Here is a 21,125-nt window from a genome sequence, read left to right as displayed (position 1 = left end):
GGTATCTATATCGATACAATCTTATCAATACCCATCCCTAACCACACCCCATGCTCCCGCAGAATCTCGCACATATTGAAATGTATGTTGTCGATGCGTGGAGCGTGCGTTTGGTCGTTTCCGTCACCGATCTTCGGCAATGTTCGTTAGCATCTTTAAATGCGCAGGAAGCTGCAAGAAACGAATATGAACAAGATGCAAATCTAACAGAACGCTTTGAAATTTGAACTGAAATATGTTTAAACTACATCCACCCAAACCCGGTCAACAACCGGGAAAGAGTTTTGCTAAAGGAACTGGCCAGAAGAGGAAGCTTAGTGATGATGAGTTAAGGGAGAGAGACAGGCTATATGAAAGAAACAAGAGGAAGAGAGGTTTTGTCCCGACCTGGCCACATAAATGGCCGTGGCTTGGTCATGACCAAGAGAAGAATGAGGTTTTCTGACAAGTAAGTAAAGTATATGTTTGGTCCTGGGAGACCCTGGCTGTTCTGAAGCTTGTTTAAAAGTCTAACCAGCTTACCTTTGTGGAAACCCCACGGTGACAACATTAGCAAAGGAGCCAAGCATTTATTTTCAATTTTTAGATCTATAACTCCAATCCAGACAAGGCATACTTTTTAGTTTTGATATGGACCTACATCTGTATTTTACATTTCTGACTGTGAGTTAGTCAACTCTGAGGGTTGCTTAAAAAAATCCCTCTAAATTTTATGGGAGTCACTTTATTTTTTTACACTTGAGAAATTCTATTTTTTTAACTTCATGGTCCATAGACTATTTTATGTTTGTTTGTTTTTTTGGATTGGTTTATATTATATAGGCAGTTTTGTTTGCAGGATTTCAAGGTGGAATTTCATGAACTCTCACACGCAAAACCATGGGCCAGTGCTCCTACACTGTGGGCCACTAACTTCTCAATTCTACTGGCCCTGTGGGCGAGTGGGGCAAACTGGTTTATGTCAAGCCCTGATTCTTTATATCAACCCAGTGATATTCACTAATTCCTGTGTACACTCATCTCACTCACTCATCTTCAACCGCTTATTCCAATTAAGGGTCGCGGGGGGCTGGAGCCTATCCCAGCAGTCATAGTGCGTGAGGCGAGGTACACCCTGGAAAGGACGCCAGTCTGTAGCAGAGCCACATATAGACAAACAAACACATTCACATCTGCACACACACCTACTGACAATGTAAAGTTTCCAATCCACCTAACCTGCAATGTCTTTGGATGTGGAAAGAAGCCGGAACACCCGGAAAGAACCCACGCAAACACAGGGAGAACATTCAAACTCCACACAGAAAGGCCACAGGTGGGAATCGAACCCATGACCTTCTTGCTGTGAGGCAACAGTGCTAACCACTAATCCACCGTGCTAATTATACAGCTGTTTTTTATTTTATTTTCCTCCACATCAGTGGCGTGATGTGGTGCACCTCATCCCATGGAACAGCAGCTCACACTGTGTTCCTGCTCGAAAGACACCATCGCATGCATGAATCATTGCACCGGCATTGTGCACGCCTGCCCGTCAGAGCGATGTTTTGTGGCACGCTCATACAATCTCTGCCGCGTGAGTCACCCTGAGTTGTGCGTATTCACACTATGTGTGAAGGGGCCCTAAAGTCCTGATTAAATGCCTGATAGCTCCTGTAGAGAATAAATGTATATATAGCTTTTTAAGAAGTAGCACTGTGCCCCATGACCTTATGTTACTATGAACTTTTTCATCAGACTTATGTATATTTTTACCAGACACTATTTGATTAAAAAATTCTATATTTTCTTATGGAGAGGAAATGAAGCATTGCCCTTGAGTCCCTTCAAGTTTAATGATCAGCACTGGTGTGAGTGAATATGGTGCACATATTGCATGTGTATGAGGGAGGAAGCCGCAGAAAGAGAAGAGGGGTTGTGATTGAGTGACTGAGTGACATTGGTTTCCTGTGGAATGAGTTATGGAGCCTCACTAGGTGTAGGTGCATCTAATATGTTCAGCTGTTGTGATGGCATGATCGACGGCCATCCTTATGCTGGCTGAAAAATCCTGTAGCTGGAAGATTAAAAGCACCACAACAGCGCGGTTCCATCGTACATGCAACAATATTGTCTCTCAGTTTGGTAAGATTCATTACCCACTATGTGTTTTTAATACTGGTACAGCTTCAGGTTCTTATCTGGCAGGTTTTTTTTTTTTTTTTTTGGAATGTGTAGAACACGGATGTTTGCAACATAGGTGGTAGGCAGGACAAAGAGGAGTAGACTTTTGGAGGGTCAGGGTGAGGTCTTGGCCACACCTGCTGCAGTCTTCAGGTGATTTACTGTCCCGAGCCTCAACAACAGGCTATGGAGTTCAAGGAGATCTGTAATGAGAAATTCCTGATCCAAACACACAAGGCCTCGGCTGAGTGTTGCCTCCTCCCTCTGTCACTCCTTCATGCCATCCATTCATACATCAGATACACCATTAACTGAGCAGTCACTTTTCTCTAGCCTCTCCCAAAACTAGATATACCTTATCAAATTTTCCTAACAAGGCCAGTGTAGGAGTTGCGGACCAGTTTTAAAATAGTCAGTGATAAACGTGGGTGCAGCGCATAAGTCAGGCTTTATAGTAGGGAAATATAAGACCATATTTTATCTTATTATGCCAAGCAATTTTAAATTTAAAGCATATATGTAACTTGTATTATTATGTCTCATTGACCCACTGATTAATTTGTGAGTATCAGTAATGGGTTATGGCATTGTGTGATTCTTTTAGCTGCTCTGGTCTTTGTTCAGGGTTGCCACACCAGATCCATACTGGATCTCTATGTTGTACACATGGAACTACTCACATATATATGATTGCTCAATACCTTTTATCATCAGCCTGTGATGCACTGGGTACCCCTTCATGTCATTTAGTGATGCCCTGGGTACCCCTTCATGTCTTTTAGAGATGCACTGGGTACCCCCTCATGTCATTTAGTGATGCACTGGGTACCCCCTTTATGTCATTTAGTGATGCACTGGGTACCCCTTCATGTCATTTAGTGATGCACTGGCAAGGTTGGGTAGGATTAGTTTGAAAGAATACATGTGGATTACATATATGTATGTACATACATTTGGATTACTTGTAATCTGATTACTTTTGGATTACATTTCAAAGTAATCCTACCCAACCCTGTGCACTGGGTACCCCCTTCATGTCATTTACAGATGCACTGGGTACCTCCTTTATGTCATTTAGTGATGCACTGGTTAGCCGATTAACATACAAAACTGATAACATACAAAACTGTCAAAAAAAAAATCTGTTTGACACCCCACATCATCCTTTGACACAGCAAGGAATATTTGCTTATATTTGGGTTAAGGTTAGGTTTCCCCTGCATGTCACCAAATGATGCAAAAGGCTTACCCAATTTATCACATATTAACTCTTGAACTCTTGGTCACGCTAGGGCTCTGTGTTAATATGTGACAAGTTGGGTGTGAGAATGTGTTGAGATGTTTGGTAAAAGTTTTATGCAGAATACCCTTCCTGACACAACTCCAGATGTACAAGGAGATTTGGGTACAGATGGCCTTAGAACCATGGACTGTCTTGTTGTAACAAGAAGTAGGTCCTATACAAGGGGTGATGGAGATGTTTTGAGCCTGACCCAGAAAAAGTAGGGCATTGTTCTCCATCTTTTGCATTCTTATTAATCAACATTTCTTGAGAATGAGTGAAGCTTTGACTCACTGGGTGCAATGTTGAGAAATGTTGGTTTCCCTACCTTTGCTGGGTCAGGCGCAAAATGTCTCAGTTACCCCTTGTACTTCAGAGTGAAGTGAATGAGAGTCTATGACTTCCCCAGTGGACAGGACACTATTAGTTCATAGGTTACGTCCTCAGCCAAGGAACCTTTTACACCTGGGTGGACTGCATCAATGGAAAAGAAGTATCTTGCCCAAGAACAAAGACAGGCACTCTGAACCACCTACTTTGAACTTCACTCACTCAATACTTTGAATACTATTAATGACATAGATGTAACATATTTGGTCTGTAGTACAAAATATAGTTGACTTGTGCACCATTTTTAATCTCAGGTGAACCAAAGTGACATGGCACAGCAAAAGCATATAGTACTTGGAATGGCTTCCTTTAGTCAGATGTGGCTGTTAGTAAGGTGAAAGAGGGGTGTGTGATAATGTGTTGGAAGGTTACTGAGGTAGATTTGTTAATTAGCCTCTGCAGGCCTGACATCATTAATCCATACTTTCCAATGAATGTGGGTTCTGTTATGCCAAGGAGACTCAACATTATTCAAGTGCAAATATATAAACTGCCAGCATGGTACAGTTCTAGACATGACCTCCAACATCCACTATTTAATGGAAGGAACCCAGTTTTTGGCACATTATCATGAATGAATCTTTGTTTAAAGGAAATTCATCAGAGCCCTGTGTCTGATTCAAATCTCAAAGGAGTATCTTAAGGTGGAGGGGAACTCAGTTGTAGCTTTAATTGTGTCTCACACAGCACACCTATTAAAAAACCCACACCGAGCCAGCAAGAAACCACCTGCCAATGCATAGGACCACACAGCTTTATGAGAACTTTGAGGCAGCATGAGTCCAAGAAGGAAACTGCCACATCAATGAAACTACACAACACTACTCAGCTGTTTTTATTCTCCTCTTTCCGAGAAATGCAGAGCATATTTAATGTTTTGAAGTACAAGCACATTGCCTTAAAAGAAAGCCACTTTCAACCTGCTGCTTCACTTTTTTACCACTTTGGTTATGACTGCACCCCCCCTGAGGCCCTGGGGCGATAATGACTGAACAATTAAAATAAATCATTCATTTCAGATGTGTCTCAATGAGTGAAATCATTGGTGACATGAAAGATCAAACTGCTGTTTTGTGTCTATTTGGAAATGGTGATACCATTCATCTTTGGATAAATTCAGGTATTGAAATTCTTCTTTCAGGTTTTAGCCTAATACAGCACAAGATAAAAAAGTGTAAATGTACCAGAAGTAAATGAACTATGTTGAATAATTGAAAGGCTGAGCAACATCCACAGCACACTCACTTCACCATCTACACTATAAATGACAAATTATCTGTTTTCCACAGTTGAAATTATATTAGTTTATTATTTGCAATCAAGCCTGTTTGTATTCCACTGATTTTTGACAACTGTCAACACACTTAAATACATGGACATGAATAGGGCATGTGTAGTAGAGTTCTAAATTAGCTCAAAACATTTTTCACAACTTTAAGGGTTCATAGTGTAGTTGTTAAATTTTATATTGTTGATGATACTACTAAAGCTGTATAGAGAATATTTACTGTGTGCAGTATCAGCAGCAAATATACTGGCTGGGGCTAACTTTTCAAAGTGGTGCAGAGTCGATGTAGACAAGTGTATAGGGGAAAAATACACATACCTGCCTGTATTTCTTCAGGTTATATTGTACCACAGTGGGCACAATACGTTGAATCCACGTTGAAACAACATACAGGGCAGACATTGAAACAATGTTGATTTTTGATTGTATTTGTAAGTTGTAACAACATAGTTTTAAGACGTTGACACAACATAGCTTTCAGACGTTGAAACAACATTGATTTTTGATTGTATTTGTAAGTTGAGCCAATGTAGTTTTGAGATGATGAAGCAACGTTATTTTTACGTTGTATGTTTTAGTTGTGTGTTCCTTTGTTGCTAATTTGAATGTAAGATGTATTTTTGTTAGTATCGGTATAAATGCCTCCTTTATTACTTTAACTATTTTTAAAGGAGTTGCTGCACCGAGTTCTAACATGTTGTATACCATGTCATTTTAACAAGAAATCTTTAAACAAAATATTATCTAAAGTACAAATATGCATCACATACACTTATTGCTAATTGAGTCTATAAACCCAACAACACACAACTACTGCACCTGCATTTTACCAACAAAATGTTACCACACTTTGGAGACAATAACACATTCATCATGCTGTCTTTGTATCCCAGTACTCACAGACAGGCCTCCACCCATCATTCGTCAAGGTCCATCCAATCAGACCCTGGGGGTGGACAGCGCGGCGCTGTTGAAGTGCCAGGCATCAGGAGACCCAATTCCCTCCATCAGCTGGCTGAAGGATGGGGTCAGTCTACTGGGCAAGGACTCCCGAATGTCCCTGCAGGAGCTGGGAAGCCTCCAAATCAAGAATATTAAGGTGTGAGATTTTGCTACTGTCTTGGACATTTAACCCTCTTATTTGCCATCAACGTCTGCATTTCCTTTAAGAGGTAATATCTGTGATGTATAAACTACCAGAGGGCCACACTTAAATAAAAGTACAGATGTCTTTTGAGATAAAAGGTAAAGTCGCCTATGAGAAGATTACTTGAGTTAAAGTACCAAATTCTTTGACAGTAAAGGTGTAGTCCCCTTTTGATTTTCCACAAAACTGACATAATGGACTTTCTCTTGAAATGTAGTTGTTACATAATACCTTTGTTCTACGGTACATGACAAAATTACAGCTAATTTTATCGGTTTGGATAGATATTCAAAAGTTGGCTGCACAAAATCTGAGATATCTTTGGTTCATGCTGTAAGTAAATGTATGAATAACTGCATGGGGGCATTTTCCATGCTGTTCCAACTTTTTATGATTTGGGGTTGTAATATCTGATTTAACACACCAGGGTCCTCATTTGTCAATGTTGTGGAGAATAAATTCAAAGATCTGAAGAAAATTTTGAATGTTTACACAAAAAAAGGGTATTTATCAAACTTTTGCATTCTTATACACACACACACACACACACACCTGTAAGTATCCATGCAATGATAAATCAGACACAGTCAAAACCACCAAGCTGGTGAATGTAAAGTCTCTTTTGCATAAGTGATCATGATGGTCACAAATCTCTCATTGTCTTTAAAAGACAGGTACATCAGTAAAACTGGTGTATTGCTCTTTAGAAGGCAAACTCAGAAGTGAGAGAGACACCACCTGCAATAACTCTTCCTCCTCTCACTACCCGATCTCCTACACATACCATCAGGCACAGACAGAGCTCCCTGCTGCACATGTACCATCCCCACAATCTCACACATTATTTAGAATTGTTCATCCACCCAATCAGTTCCTTCAAATTTACAAACATCTTCAGGTATAAGTACAAATTGATAAGTCCTACATTTTACTGAGAAATCTGTGTACTTTGCATTTGTGTTTGCAAACATCAATAATGTTTTAGTATGTTTTAACTTGTTGAAAAGATGTCTAGTATCACCTCTTTACCTTTATAATTGATAGATGCTGTCTATGTTAATTTTGTAGTGTGTATGTTTTTTGTTTGTTTGCTTGCTAAGTTAAGTGGTATATGGTCAGAGCATAACTTTGATTTGTGGGAGCCATAATGCTTTAAAGAGATGAATAGGCAGCATTGATTTTTGTAAATTGTTTGATAGTCTCACTTAGCGGCTCAGCAGCTACAGCAAGGCTCAGCTGTGCAGAGTTGGATGTACTCCAGCTGTTGGATAGAAACATATGTGCACTTACAGCTATATACACAAACATGTGCACACATACACATTTAGAGTAGATTAAATTTAAGAGGCTCACATCTTCCTTTCCCCACTCTAAGGCCTCAGTGGAATATCTATTAGGCTTGACAAAGCTGCTGACCACTGACATGTTATTTAATAAATGGAAGGAAAGCACAGGGACAAAAACCAACAAACAACGAAACTTCCTAAGAGGCATAGAGGGACAAGCCAGCTGTCATCAGTCCAGGGGGTTCCAGCGTCCCACCCTAAATTAATTAGCCTGACTTTGTTGTGGTCGGTATGACAGTGGAGAGGGGGAGTGAAAAAGTGATGGAAAGGTGGTGAGTAGAAAATGGAATTCATTAGGGAATTAGCGTCAGCACTTTGAGGCACTCACAAATGACACACAATTTGGCCATGAGAAGGCCAGCTCCTGAAGTCACCCCATCAATTTTCAGTGTTTCAGCGATCTGAAGATCAATTGTAGAGAGTGCTGCTGATATCAGAATTTACGAAATGAAAAGTATTGTTGGCAGTCATTGGGCTCTATCTTTCTGACATAGCGTGGTGGATAGTGCAGTGCTGGTATTAGGCTAGTATCTCACAGAGCAGCAAATGTTGACGAACATTGTGTTTTTTGGATTTGCAAACATTGTTGGGGGTTTGCCTTTGTCATTAGCTACATTAAAGGCCCCTTCACATATAGTGCGAATACGTACAACTCAGGGCAGCTCACAGCGGTAGAGCTCGCATGAGCGCACCACAAAACATCATGCCGGCAAGTAGGTGTGCACGATCCCAATGCGACAGTTCCTACGTACACGCGATGCTGACTTTCGAGCAGGAACACAATGCAAGCTGCTGCAGCTGCTCGCACTGTGTTCCGTGAGACGAGCTGCACCACATCGCACCACTGATGTGGAGGAAAATAAAAAAAAACAGCTGTATAATTAGTGAACATCACTGGGTTGATATAAATAATACATACGAGGTCTATTAGAAAAGTATCCGACATTATTATTTTTTTCAAAAACCATATGGATTTGAATCACGTGTGATTACATCAGACATGCTTGAACCCTTGTGGGCATGCGAGAGTTTTTTCACGCCTGTCGGTTACGTCATTCGCCTGTGGGCAGTCTTTGAGTGAGGAGTGGCCCACCCTCTCGTCGATTTTTTCATTGTTTAGGAATGGCTCAGAGACTGCTGCTTTGTTTGATCAAATTTTTTTCAAAACTGTAAGGCACAACTGAGTGGACACCATTCGATAAATTCAGCTGGTTTTCTGTAAAAATTTTAACGGCTGATGAGAGATTTTGGTCTGGTAGTGTCACCGTAAGGATGGCCCACGGCGCCTGACGGCGATCTGCGCTTCGAGGCGGCAGCGTCTCGCCGTTTCAAGTTGAAAGCTTCCACATTTCAGGCTCTGTTGACCCAGGAAGTCGTCAGAGAACAGAGAACTTTCAGAAGAAGTCGGCATGAGGAGTTTATTCGGACATTCCATTGTTAACAGACATTTTGTAATGAAAGAACGTGCGGGCAGAATCGCATGTCAGGCCGGACCCGACCGCGGGGGGTCGCAACAGGAAAAACACCTCCGTTGGAAACCTTAACGGGCAAGTTGGAACATGCCCAAGCTGTTAAACAATTTCTCAGTTACTCACTTGTTGAAAGCCATCAAAAGCCGCCTGAATTTTACAAATGGTTTTCAACACGGAGGTGTTTTTCCTGTCGCGGCGCACACAGATTTGCCGAGTCATCACGGAAACGACTCGGCGAATTTGCGCGCACGTCTTTCATTACAAAATGTCCTTAAACAGTGGAATGTCCGCATAAAGTCCTCATGCCACCCTCTTCTGAATCTTCTCTGTTCTCTCACGACGTCCAGGGTGAATTAAGCCTTAAATTAGGATGTTTTCAGGTCGAAACAGGCCGGCGACGGCGCCTGGAAGCACTGCACAACGTCCCGCTGCGTGGGAAGTCCTTACAGCGACAGAAACACCCCACAATCTCTCATCAGCCGTTAAACTTTTCACCGAAAACCAGCTTAATTTCCCGAATAGTGTCCACTCGGATATTCCTCACAGGTCCAGAAAAAATTTTGATAAAGCAACGCGCGCCATCTCGAGCAGCATGTGAAACAAAGGAATTCAGCCGAGAGGGCGGGACCACATCTCACTCAAGGCCTGCCTACAGGGAAATGACGTCACCGACATGCGTGAAAAAACTCACGCATGCGCACGAGGGTTCAAGCATGATTGGTGTAATCGCACATCATTCAAATCCATATAGTTAAAAAAAAAATAAAAGGGTCGGTTTATTATCTAATAGACCTCGTAGAAGGGGATGCAATACAGAACCCCGCGGTTAAATAACCCTGGTTAAATCAACAAAAAAGCAATGCCACTCATGGGATTTGAACCACTTGGGAGCGGGGGAGTGCGCAAAACACATGCATGCATGTGTTGTGGGGGGAGCTGCCTCTCTGTCACGCCACATATGCAACGTCACAGTCGTGGGGCACTTAGACAAATTTCATATCCAGCTCGGCAATGATTGTCTGCTGACTGCTGTCGTGTTAATTGTGCGAATGGCCACACATTTTCTAAGTGCCACTGTCTATTTCTAATATTTTTTTGTTTTAGAAATACAATTTTGTAATCAGTTCTCTGGTTAAGTGTCACCAGATGATTAAACTTTGTAACAGACTGGTCAAACGTTCAAGGTCAAGCAAACCATAGCCCTCCCCCCAAAAAAACACTTTTACCTTAATACAGGTGCATCTCAGATAATTAGAATATCATGAAAAAGTTGAATATTATTTGTGTGGTTTATATATATATATATTCTACCCTCATTACATATAAACTGAAAAGTTTCAACCATTTTATTTATTTTAATTTTAATAATTATGGCCTACAGCGCAAAAAAACCCAAAAAAACTGAAAATGCATATCTCAAAAATAGTAGAGTATTTCATAAGATCAGTTGAAAAAAAATATAATACAGAAATGTCAAACATCTGAAAGGTATGTTCATTTAAACACTCAGTACTTGGTTGGTGCTCTGTTTGCATGAACTACTACATCAGTTTGGTGTGGCTTGGAGGTTATCAGCCTATGGCACTGCTGAGATCTTATATAAGTCCAGGTTGCTTTGATAGCAGGCTTCAGCCTATCTGTAGTACGGGATTTGGCGTCCCTCATCTTCCTCTTGACAATATCCCAGGAAGAATCTATGAAGAATTGTCTATGGAGGCAAAGAAATGACTAGCAGTGTTTGCACTGTTGGCGGTTGCTACGTTTTGCTGGAAAAGGAAATCAGCATCTCCATAAAGCTTTTTAGCAGATAGTAGCATGAAGTGCCTTAAAATCTTCTGGTTGACAGCTGCGTTGATTTTAGACTTGATAAAACACAGTGGACCAACTTCGGCAAATGACATGGTTCCCCAAATCATTAGGGTGTGGAAACTTTACACTGGACTTCAAGCAACTTGGATTCTGTTCTTCTCCACTCTTCATCCAGACTCTGGGATGTTGATTTCCAAATGAAATGCTAAATTTACTTTCATCTGAAAAAAAGACATTTGGACCACAGAGCAGTGTTGTAGTTCTTTTTCTCCTTAGCCCCTTATCTTTGTACAGCACCATGGTTGATATTTAGTGCTGTTTAAATAACAGTGTGACGGACGACACACTCCAAGAGCATTTGCACCATTTGTTTGTGCCACAGCGTCAAGATAGAGGCCATTATGTCTGTTGTTTCCATGCACGTCTCTGCCTACACTCATGTCCTTTTGTCTTCTATAATATTCCAGCTTTCAGACTCTGGAATCTACACATGTGTGGCTACTAGCTCCAGTGGAGAGACATCATGGAGTGCATTTTTGGAAGTCAAAGGTACACCATGTCACCATGAATTGGTTTGTTCTTTGGTCTGTTTTTGTTCTGTTTTTTTTACAACTTTTCTGCTCAGTGTATCATCTGTCCTTTTCAGAATCTGGTGAAGTGGTGGTTGTAAAGAACCATGATGAAAATGAGCTACCAGGCCCACCATCTAAGCCCCAGGTGACTGATGTAACCAAGAACAGCGTGTCATTGTCCTGGCAGGCCGGGATTGCTGGTGCTTCACCTACATCCTCTTTTGTCATCGAAGCCTTCAGGTTTGTTTCACCAGTATTGTGTAGCCCACACTTCACTCTTTGTTCTGTGTTATGGACATACATAAATGTTTAATTCTTTTCCATTGCAGCCAATCAGTGAGCAACAGCTGGCAAACTGTTGCAGATCACGTCAGAAGCACCCAATTTACAGTGAAAAATCTCCGGCCCAACACCATCTACCTGTTCATGGTTCGAGCTGTCAACAGCCAGGGCCTAAGCGATCCAAGTCCCATGTCTGAGCCTGTCAGAACACAAGGTACCTCACATAATGATATATTATGTTGGTTACTCTGACATTATGCCCCCACACTAAGAATGGCCAGTTTACCTTCTTCTTAAAGAATACTACTCTGATCATTGTAAGACTGTTGGTGGAAGAGTTTAACCCGGCATCTTATCTATAAATGCAGTGGCCTGCTCTGCATTTATGTCCAAATTCCCTGAATGTGAGAACCGTTTTTGTTGTAACAGTGAAAATGCTGGAATTAATTGAGGTGACCAGTATACTTCAGTTTGTAAAGTCAAGATCACTAAAGGACCTGGCACGGACATGTTAAATGTCTATTCGCTGTTTCACAGTTGTGAATCTCATGCCATCACATGGTCCGTGACACACGCGAGAGGTCGATTTCAGCAGAGTTCCAGTTTAGGGCACAATGTAAACACATCTCATGAAGTATGGACAACAAGACAACATCAGGGCACAGCAGAAGTCCATCACAGGGGCTACACCTCCTCTAGATAACCCTCAGAACATATCATCATCTTCATCGCCCGTGAACTCACTGGATCAATGCCATCCACATCCTTGCTAGCCATTGTTTACATGCGCTGAGAGACGCTGGAACTCTGCTGGCACCGCGGGAAAATAGGAAATGTTAAAATACTGAAAATATTTTACATAACAAGGCATGACTGCAAAGACTTCAAAGAAACCCTTTAACCATGTTTAAAACTATTTCACAGATGTAACGTAGTTTTGCTTGAATTTAAAACAAAGCTGTAAAATCAAATAATGTTTAATCTATATACATAAAGGGCTAATTAAGTCTGTCTGTCTGTCCGGGATAAACTCCCAAAATGTAATATGTAGCCCGAAAAACTATATATATTCTGAATCATGACATGGGGAACAAACTGGTACCATTTTTTTTTATAAGTTCTGGACAACCAGTAATTTAATGCTTTAATCTGTTCTCTTTATCTATTTATCTTTTATGGTTACAAAAATTATAAAGTGGTCAGAATTCTAATTCCACCCCCCCCCCATCCTGATGATGTCATCAAGAAAGCCTGAGTACAAAAAATTATAAAGCCGTCAGATTTCTAATCCCCCCCCCCCCCCCCCCCCCCCCACACACACACACACATCCTGGGGATGTCATCAACAAAGCCTGAGTACAAAAAGTATAAAGTGGTCAATTCTAATTCCACCCCACCCAAACTATAATATGTAGCCCTAAAAACTATATATATTCTGCATCCTCATGACATGAGGAACAAACTGGTATCATTTTTAAAAATTTGAACTGAAAATTACCCCCAAAATAGCCTTTTATGTAAGACATAGCCTTTTACTATCACATTTTAGTGCTGACAGTAGTCCACAGATATCAAGTACTTAATCATTTTTATTACACCAATCTTATGGTTACTGGGCAACCAATAATTTAATGCTTTCATCTATTCTCTTTATCTATTTCTTTATGGTGTCACAAAGCCCATGAGAACAAAGGCTCAGCTATATACATAAAGGGCTACGTCTGTCTGTCTGTCTGTCCGGGATAAACTCCCAAACTATAATATGTAGCCCTAAAAACTATATATATTCTGAATTCTCATGACATGGAGAATAAACTGGTACCATTTTTAAAAAGTTGAACTGAAAATTACCCCCAAAATATGCCAGCTGTGGATATGACCAGGCAGATGCAAATTTCCAGCCCTGTATATGTGTTGGCCATCTCTGTTTATTTAATCCCTTTCCACAGCACACTCAGCACAGCACAGCCAAAGCACAATCAGCAAAACAACAACATGCTTAGGGTAAGGCTGTGGGTATGACCAGGCTGATTCAAATTTCCAGCCCTGTATACAAGTATGTGTTGGCCATTTCTGTTTATTTAATCCATTTCTTTAGCTATTTTATGTTCTCAGCTGTTTAGCACCTGACTGTCCTGTACAAACCAGTTTGCCTTCCTTACATTCATTTTTATGTTTGTAAAATTGCAATGTAAAAACAGTGAAATACACCACTACCTCAATTTTGATTCAGTGATATTTATATTTACTGTTACCTTCCTTGTGAGTGTAATTTTGTTATAAATTTGATTGCGAAACAAAGTCTGCATGAAGGACTTCAAATGTGTTTGTCTTTTAACCAAGTATTTCCACTTTGGGAAGACCACCTCTTATAGTTCTGCTGGACAAACTTTAGCCCATTAACTATTATATTTATAAGACATCAGTATTACAAAAAGAAATGTTGGTCAATTGTTTTGATTAAAATGATTGGCATTTGGCTTATGTCTAAAACAGGTTAACCCGGGCAGCGCCAGGTACCCCAGCTAGTTACAATTTACAATAATGTAGCTGGCTTCCAAAGAAAACTAAAAACTCAATAAAGGTATAAAAATGTTTTGATATTTCATCAGCCACTGTATCTTCTCCTGAGGTAAACTCCTCAGTGTGACAATGAGTCATCCAGCAACCTGCCTAGATATCCAAAATGTCTACTAACAAATTAAAACGAAGATGGAACCATCTTTGGAATTTTATCCAGAGATGTAGCTGCAAGTACAAGAGTTATGCCCCAAGTTCTACAGATAGGAGACATTGTTTCCAACATGGAGCAGTTGTGACAGAACTCCTCAGTGTATTACAGTACTCATACAATGTGTCAATTAAAATTCAGGAATTATTTTGGAAAACAATGTTAAACTCTTGAACTTGTTGCAAAAATCACCTCACTATTTTGAATTATTCTGAAAATGTCCATCACATAGTGGAACTTCTGTGATATCTCATGTTGTAGCCACATAAGCTACATAAAACTACTGGGTTAGTAGTAGTAATGCTGTAATGCATTGTTCATATGTTGTTAACTCTGCTGGGTTATGTTATAGCCACTCCATTGCTCTGATACTGTACCTGTAGGCAGTCCCACTTGGAATATGACTCTTGTACCTAGCCATTGGCCAATGGTAAACAAACACCTAATTTCAAACTCCACTTGGTCCAAATTAGGTGATGTCTGACAAATCATAAAATATCAGTTTCACAATGTCCAGCTCAGTTGATGTTCATGTTAGACCACTGCGATTTTGCAACAACCTCAAGTCAAATCTCTTTGTTGCAGTTATTCTTTAACAACACATTATTAAAATACACACACACACACACAAACACACGTTCTCTAAATGATTCATGTGATGGATCCCAAACTTTTTCAGATTTAAGAAAACCATTCAATACCTCTGGCTTTTTTGTATCAATAATAGACACATTATCATCTGATTGTTTTTTCCCCGAACTTCACAACGTTATTTTTCAGTCATGTAGTAATCAGTCTTTATTAACTCTTTTTGTGCTGCTATTCTTTTTGTTTTACACTCAAGCATTTTTATTTTTATTCCTCCTTGTTTTACTTGCTTTACCACTTTCAGGGCCCTTACAAATATAAATACATGGTTCTTGGCACCATGGTTTTCTATGGGCTGAACAGAATATCACCATCACTCACTTTTCCAGAGCCTTCGTCAAATATGCCACAGATTCATGTAAATATACAGTATGTTAACCAGCTACGTAAAGAAATGATGTAAATGTTAGTTGTTGTGATTTTCACATTATTTGTTGAATATACAAGCATTAATTTCAGTAACTGCCACTCAACATTTTTCTGTCTTTTTGGTTCACTTTCATTTTGTGCTGCCATGGGTATGACTGCATTCACCTTCAAACTGTGACCTTTATTACTCTCTCTGCAGTGAACAGTTTTACTTGAATACCACAGAACCTTCCAGATGTCACATTCACCAAATCAACCATGTTCATTAAAACTGCACTTTTTAAACAATTTTGTAAAATAAGCACGTCTGCTTTTTGAAGCCTTAACCGAGTTATAGACGTCCCTGCTGTGTTAATGATCCTAACCTGAGAAAATGACTGCCTCCAAACCCAAAGAAAATTTGATTATGATGTCAGACAGACCACAGTCTCCATATTACAGTGATATGATAAGTCTCCAGCAACCTTCGACCAAGTGCTGTCAAATACAAGCCAAGAGCGTGTTCTTCACAGATGGAGGAGGGAGTCAGGCACAAAATAGTTGGACAGTAATGTGGGTTTTTTTTTGTTATTTAGCCCCTGTACACCACAGTGGAGTTGACATGTAATAATCAATATGTGCTTGTAGTGTGGAATTTTGAGGTTTATTTCAAGGGGTTTAACAAAAATATTAGTAACCATTTTGGATACCACAAGTAAACAAGAGCAATTGTAGATTCCTGACGTCTGCCAGGGGTTGACAAGGACTCAAAATAAAAGATATGTGATTCACATTGTCACCCAGACTTTACCTGGATTTGGATTCCACAACACAATGCAATAATTGCCTACTGATCCAGAATGGTCTGACTAATCAAGATGATAGAATCTGTTATTTAATTCACAAGCTGAAACAAAATAGTGTCTTCCTGATCTTGTTTTTACACTGTGACGTTGTATCCGTGACGTAGATTTGATGTAATCTTTAAAAGTCTACAAAGTGAAATCCTGATCCAGAATCCGGATCTAGATCACCTCCTTAATGGATTCTTCCAAGGCCTAACACCAGTGTGTAATGAAAATTTGTTGAAAAGCCATGAAATAATTTTGATGTAATCCTGGCCAAGATCCCGCTATACATGGCCCCATTCATCCTCCCCTCAATGCGGTGCAGTCGTCCCATCCCCCTGTGCAGAAAAGCATCCCCAAAGCATATTGTTTCCACCTTGATCCAGAATGTGGACCCAGATCACCTCCAAAATTCATTAGAGTCTTCCATGCCCTAATATCTATCTGTGGTGCAAATTTGGTGAGAATCCTTGAAGTAGTTTTTTTTTTTTTTTACGTAATCCCTGAAAGCCTATATAAAGTGAAATCTTGATCCAGAATCCGAATCCAGATCATCTCCAAAAATTAATGGAGTCTTCCATGTCCTAATATCGATCTGTGGTGCAAATTCTGTCAAAATCCGTGTAGTAGTTTTGACATAATCCTGCTGACAGACAGACAAATAAATAAACGCCGATGATTTTATTACGTCCTTTTGGACGTAATGAACAAGCTAAATATAAGGGCTATTATTCAAGCAAATAATCACTTTTACAGCCAGTTTTTCTGAGACAGGTCAGGTGATGAATAAATTAACATTTCCATGTTGTCAGTATGGTGGTGTTTTATGGTATTTCTCAGGAGTAGGCAGTTCTCAAAAAGCTGAGGGACCATGCAAGAAGGAGACGAGTGAAGGAAGCTACCAAGACACCCAGCACAACTTTGAGTTGTAGGCTTCTATGTCTGTGATTGAAGAAAATGGGCTCAGTGAAACATTTGTCTGTTACATCAGCAGACACAGCTTCATGGTTGAGTGTAGCAGAGAAGAGATTTTCTCAAACAGAAGACATGGAATTTAGCTTCAGGTTGATAGAAGGCACAATGGTGAGTCAAGCTGAGATTTGATCAGTTTTCTTCCATTAAAATACTCTTGTGTTTCATCTTAACCTGAAGCTGTGAGTGATGATGTAACAGACCACATTTGTGCTGTCCCTACTTCCCCCAATCACATGCACAGTATCCAGTAAGTCCTTCTGAGTTGTCATGGGTATCTTGATGGCTTCTCCCACTGGTCCATTTACCATACAGTACCATACTGTTTATATGATCTGTGTAAATGAAGTCCAACACACATTCAGTGCAGCCTGGTCAGACACCAAGTTTGTGAAATGCGAAACATGAAACGTGATTTAATTAATTTTTTTTATAAATGAAGTAATTTTATTTTTATTTATTTAGTGTGTGATACCTTCACGAACTGTATTACACAAAATGTGTTGAATGTGATACATTTTCAAAATTATTCTGTGATGGTATCATGAAATTTAGGGTGACACGGGGGGGGTATGGTTAGGGTTCGGATTAGTGTTAAAATAGTGACTGGAACTTTGCCACGTCACAAAAATGTGATGCATTTTGTGACAGTATCATGTAAAAAACACGGGACTGGGCTGTTCAGCAATTTGGAAATGTGTCATTGCCATAATCACTTTTATTGCCAGGTTCCTTATTAAAGGAACCTGACTATAAGACTGATGATTTGTATAAATATCCATCCATCCATCCATTTTCTTCCGCTTTATCCGGAGTCGGGTCGCGGGGCAGCAGCTCAAGCAAAGCTGCCCAGACCTCCCGATCCATACACACCTCCCCCAGCTCCTCTGGGGGAACCCCAAGGTGTTCCCAAGCCAGCCGAGAGATGTAGTCCCTCCAGCGTGTCATGGGTCTTCCCCGGGGCCTCCTCCCAGTGGGACGTGCCCAGAACACCTCTCCAGCGAGGCGTCCAGGGGGCATCCGGAAAAGATGCCCGAGCCACCTCAACTGACTCCTTTCAACGTGGAGGAGCAGCGGCTCGACTCCGAGCTCCTCCCGAGTGACCGAGCTCCTCACCCTATCTCTAAGGGAGCGCCCAGCCACCCTGCGGAGGAAACTCATCTCGGCCGCTTGTACTCGCGATCTCGTTCTTTTGGTCATGAGCCAAATCTCATGACCATAGGTGAGGATCGGAACGTAGATCGATCGGTAAATCGAGAGCTTTGCCCCCCTACTCGGCTCTCTCTTGACCACGACGGTCCGATACAGCGACCGCATCACTGCAGATGCTGCACCGATCCATCTATCGATCTCACGCTCCATCCGTCCCTCACTCGTGAACAAGACCCCGAGATACTTGAACTCCTCCACTTGAGGCAAGGACACTCCACCGACCTGAAGAGGGCAAAGCACCTTTTTCTGGTCGAGAACCATGGCCTCGGATTTGGAGGTGCTGATTTTCATCCCGGACGCTTCACACTCGGCTGCAAACCGCTCCAGTGCATGCTGAAGGTCCTGATTTGACAAAGCCAACAGAACCACATCATCCGCAAACAGCAGAGACGAGATTCTGTGGTTCCCAAACCAGACCCCCTCTACACCCTGGCTGCGCCTAGAAATTCTGTCCATAAAAATAATGAACAGAACCGGTGACAAAGGGCAGCCCTGGCGGAAGCCAACGTGCACTGGAAACAGGTTTGACTTACTACCGGCAATGCGAACCAAGCTCCTGCTGTGGTCGTACAGGGACCGGATAGCCCTTAGCAAAGGACCCCGGACCCTGTACTCCCGGAGCACTCCCCACAGGGTGCCCCGAGGGACACGGTCGAACGCCTTCTCCAAATTCACAAAACACATGTGGACTGGTTGGGTGAACTCCCATGAACCCTCGAGCAACCCGATGGAGCGTGTAGAGCTGGTCCAGTGTGCCGCGACCAGGACGAAAACCACACTTCTCCTCCTGAATCCGAGGTTCGACCATCGGTCGACTTCTCCTCTCCAATACTCTGGAATAGATCTTACCGGGGACGCTGAGGAGTGTGATCCCCCTATAGTTGGAACACACCCTCCGGTCCCCGTTATTAAACAGAGGGACCACCACCCCGGTCTGCCAATCCAGAGGCACTGTCCCCGATCGCCACGCGATGTTGCAGAGGCGTGTCAGCCAAGACAGCCCCACAACATCCAGAGACTTAAGGTACTCAGGACGGATTTCATCCACCCCAGGGGCCTTGCCACCGAGGAGCTTTCTAACCACCTCGGTGACTTCGGCCCAGGTAATGGATGAGTCCGCCTCTGAGTCCCCAGTCTCTGCTTCCTCTTCGGAAGACGTGACGATGGGATTGAGGAGATCCTCGAAGTACTCCTTCCACCGCTGATCCACCGATTTGTATAAATAATTATCCTTAATATTATTTTGTTCAGTTACTTATGACCTGATGGCACTGTGGTACTTTTAGAGATGCAAATGCACAAAAATTGTACCATTGTCCAAAGACTTTTGAATCTGTATCACTGTCCTAAGATGAAGGTCTTGAGATGATGCAGATACATGTTATTGGTGACAGATTATTTTCACTGGTTTTGTTCAAATCGGGAAGTGGGGGGGGGGGGGGGGGGGGTATTAGCATTGCTTTAGATTTTTATGAATTTTCTCTTTTGAAACATTTTGGTTCTTTTAGAAAATGCTTCCAGCTTACAGAAAAGCGCCTCACTTCAGCCACACCCAGTATCTCCATCAGTGGGGGTTTATGTATGTACAAAATGGGAAATTAGCTGGAAATTAGTGTCACGGTGCCTTTTCATTTTCTACACAGTATGTCTTGGGTCCCGCTTTCAGAATTCATTCACTGATATGGTTGTTCAATCAAGACCCAATAAGAGCGGACAAGTCACATATCTAAAGAACTTTCCCAGCCCGAGTTTAATTTCTTTTCTCTATGCCAGACAAGTGCCTTAATGCAAACTGGAACAAGATCATTTTAATGCAGATGAAATTGCTCCTTTTCAAATGAAGTCGTGATCACCAAGTGTACGTGCCTTTGTTGAAGCTGATTGACCTATTCAGTCCCTTTTTTAACAATAGCAGTTCTGATGGAATTGTGCAATGGCTTATTTTGAGAAATGGAGTGAACTCTTAAAACCAAGGGGAAAGAGCAGGCAGTAATATATTTTGCTCCCTCGCTCTGTCTCTTTCTGTCATTTTTCTTGCTTTCTGGCAGATATAAGTCCTCCATCTCAGGGTGTCGACCACAGGCATGTACAGAAAGAGCTCGGCGAGGTCATCGTTCGTCTGCACAACCCAGTAGTCCTGAGTCCCACAAGTATTCAGGTCACATGGACAGTAAGTACAGCTTTTCATTTTGCATTCAGATTATAGGCCCCCTGACACTTGCATGACTTTGATCCATGCACTTGCACGCACTCTGCCGTGCACGAGAGTAAACTTGTCTCAAAGTCAGTGTAAACCATTGGAAACTGTGCACAGCTTCATGCAAGTGTGCAAAGAAAATTTTGAAATGTTCAAAATTTCCATCACGCAGTAATTACGTAAACTTCACGTGAACATTACGCAAACACTGCGTGAGTGTGAGTCACAGCACAGCTCATCTGAATGATTATAATGAGATGTTAAATCTATCATAAACATACTTTTACAGACACTCGTGAGAAGGAAAAAAACATGCAACCGTTTTACCAAGCCATTACAATATAAACATGACAAATAATTACCTTTTTAGACAGTTTCAAACGCGTTCTCCACCTCATTCAGCAAGCATGCTCAAGAA

General features: G+C 41.4%; 1 protein-coding gene across 8 annotated transcripts in view; it reads left to right on the top strand.

The window, feature by feature from the left end:
* The window catches only part of robo2 (roundabout, axon guidance receptor, homolog 2 (Drosophila)), a 1,173,428-nt gene that overhangs the window by 1,004,132 nt on the left and 148,171 nt on the right, over positions 1–21,125 (top strand). For all 8 annotated transcript variants that reach the window (XM_034168373.1, XM_034168368.1, XM_034168372.1 and 5 more), the window contains 5 exons: positions 6,017–6,222; positions 11,365–11,446; positions 11,544–11,709; positions 11,799–11,965; positions 20,559–20,680. In XM_034168373.1, coding sequence (XP_034024264.1) covers positions 6,017–6,222; positions 11,365–11,446; positions 11,544–11,709; positions 11,799–11,965; positions 20,559–20,680 — 743 coding nt within the window. The remainder of the gene's footprint in view (positions 1–6,016; positions 6,223–11,364; positions 11,447–11,543; positions 11,710–11,798; positions 11,966–20,558; positions 20,681–21,125) is intronic.

The sequence above is a fragment of the Thalassophryne amazonica genome, chromosome 4 (genome assembly GCF_902500255.1).
Source record: "Thalassophryne amazonica chromosome 4, fThaAma1.1, whole genome shotgun sequence".
NCBI classification, from domain to species: Eukaryota; Metazoa; Chordata; class Actinopteri; order Batrachoidiformes; family Batrachoididae; genus Thalassophryne; species Thalassophryne amazonica.
The sequence above is the reverse complement of the archived record's forward strand: the minus strand, read 5'-3'. Positions and strand labels throughout refer to the sequence as shown.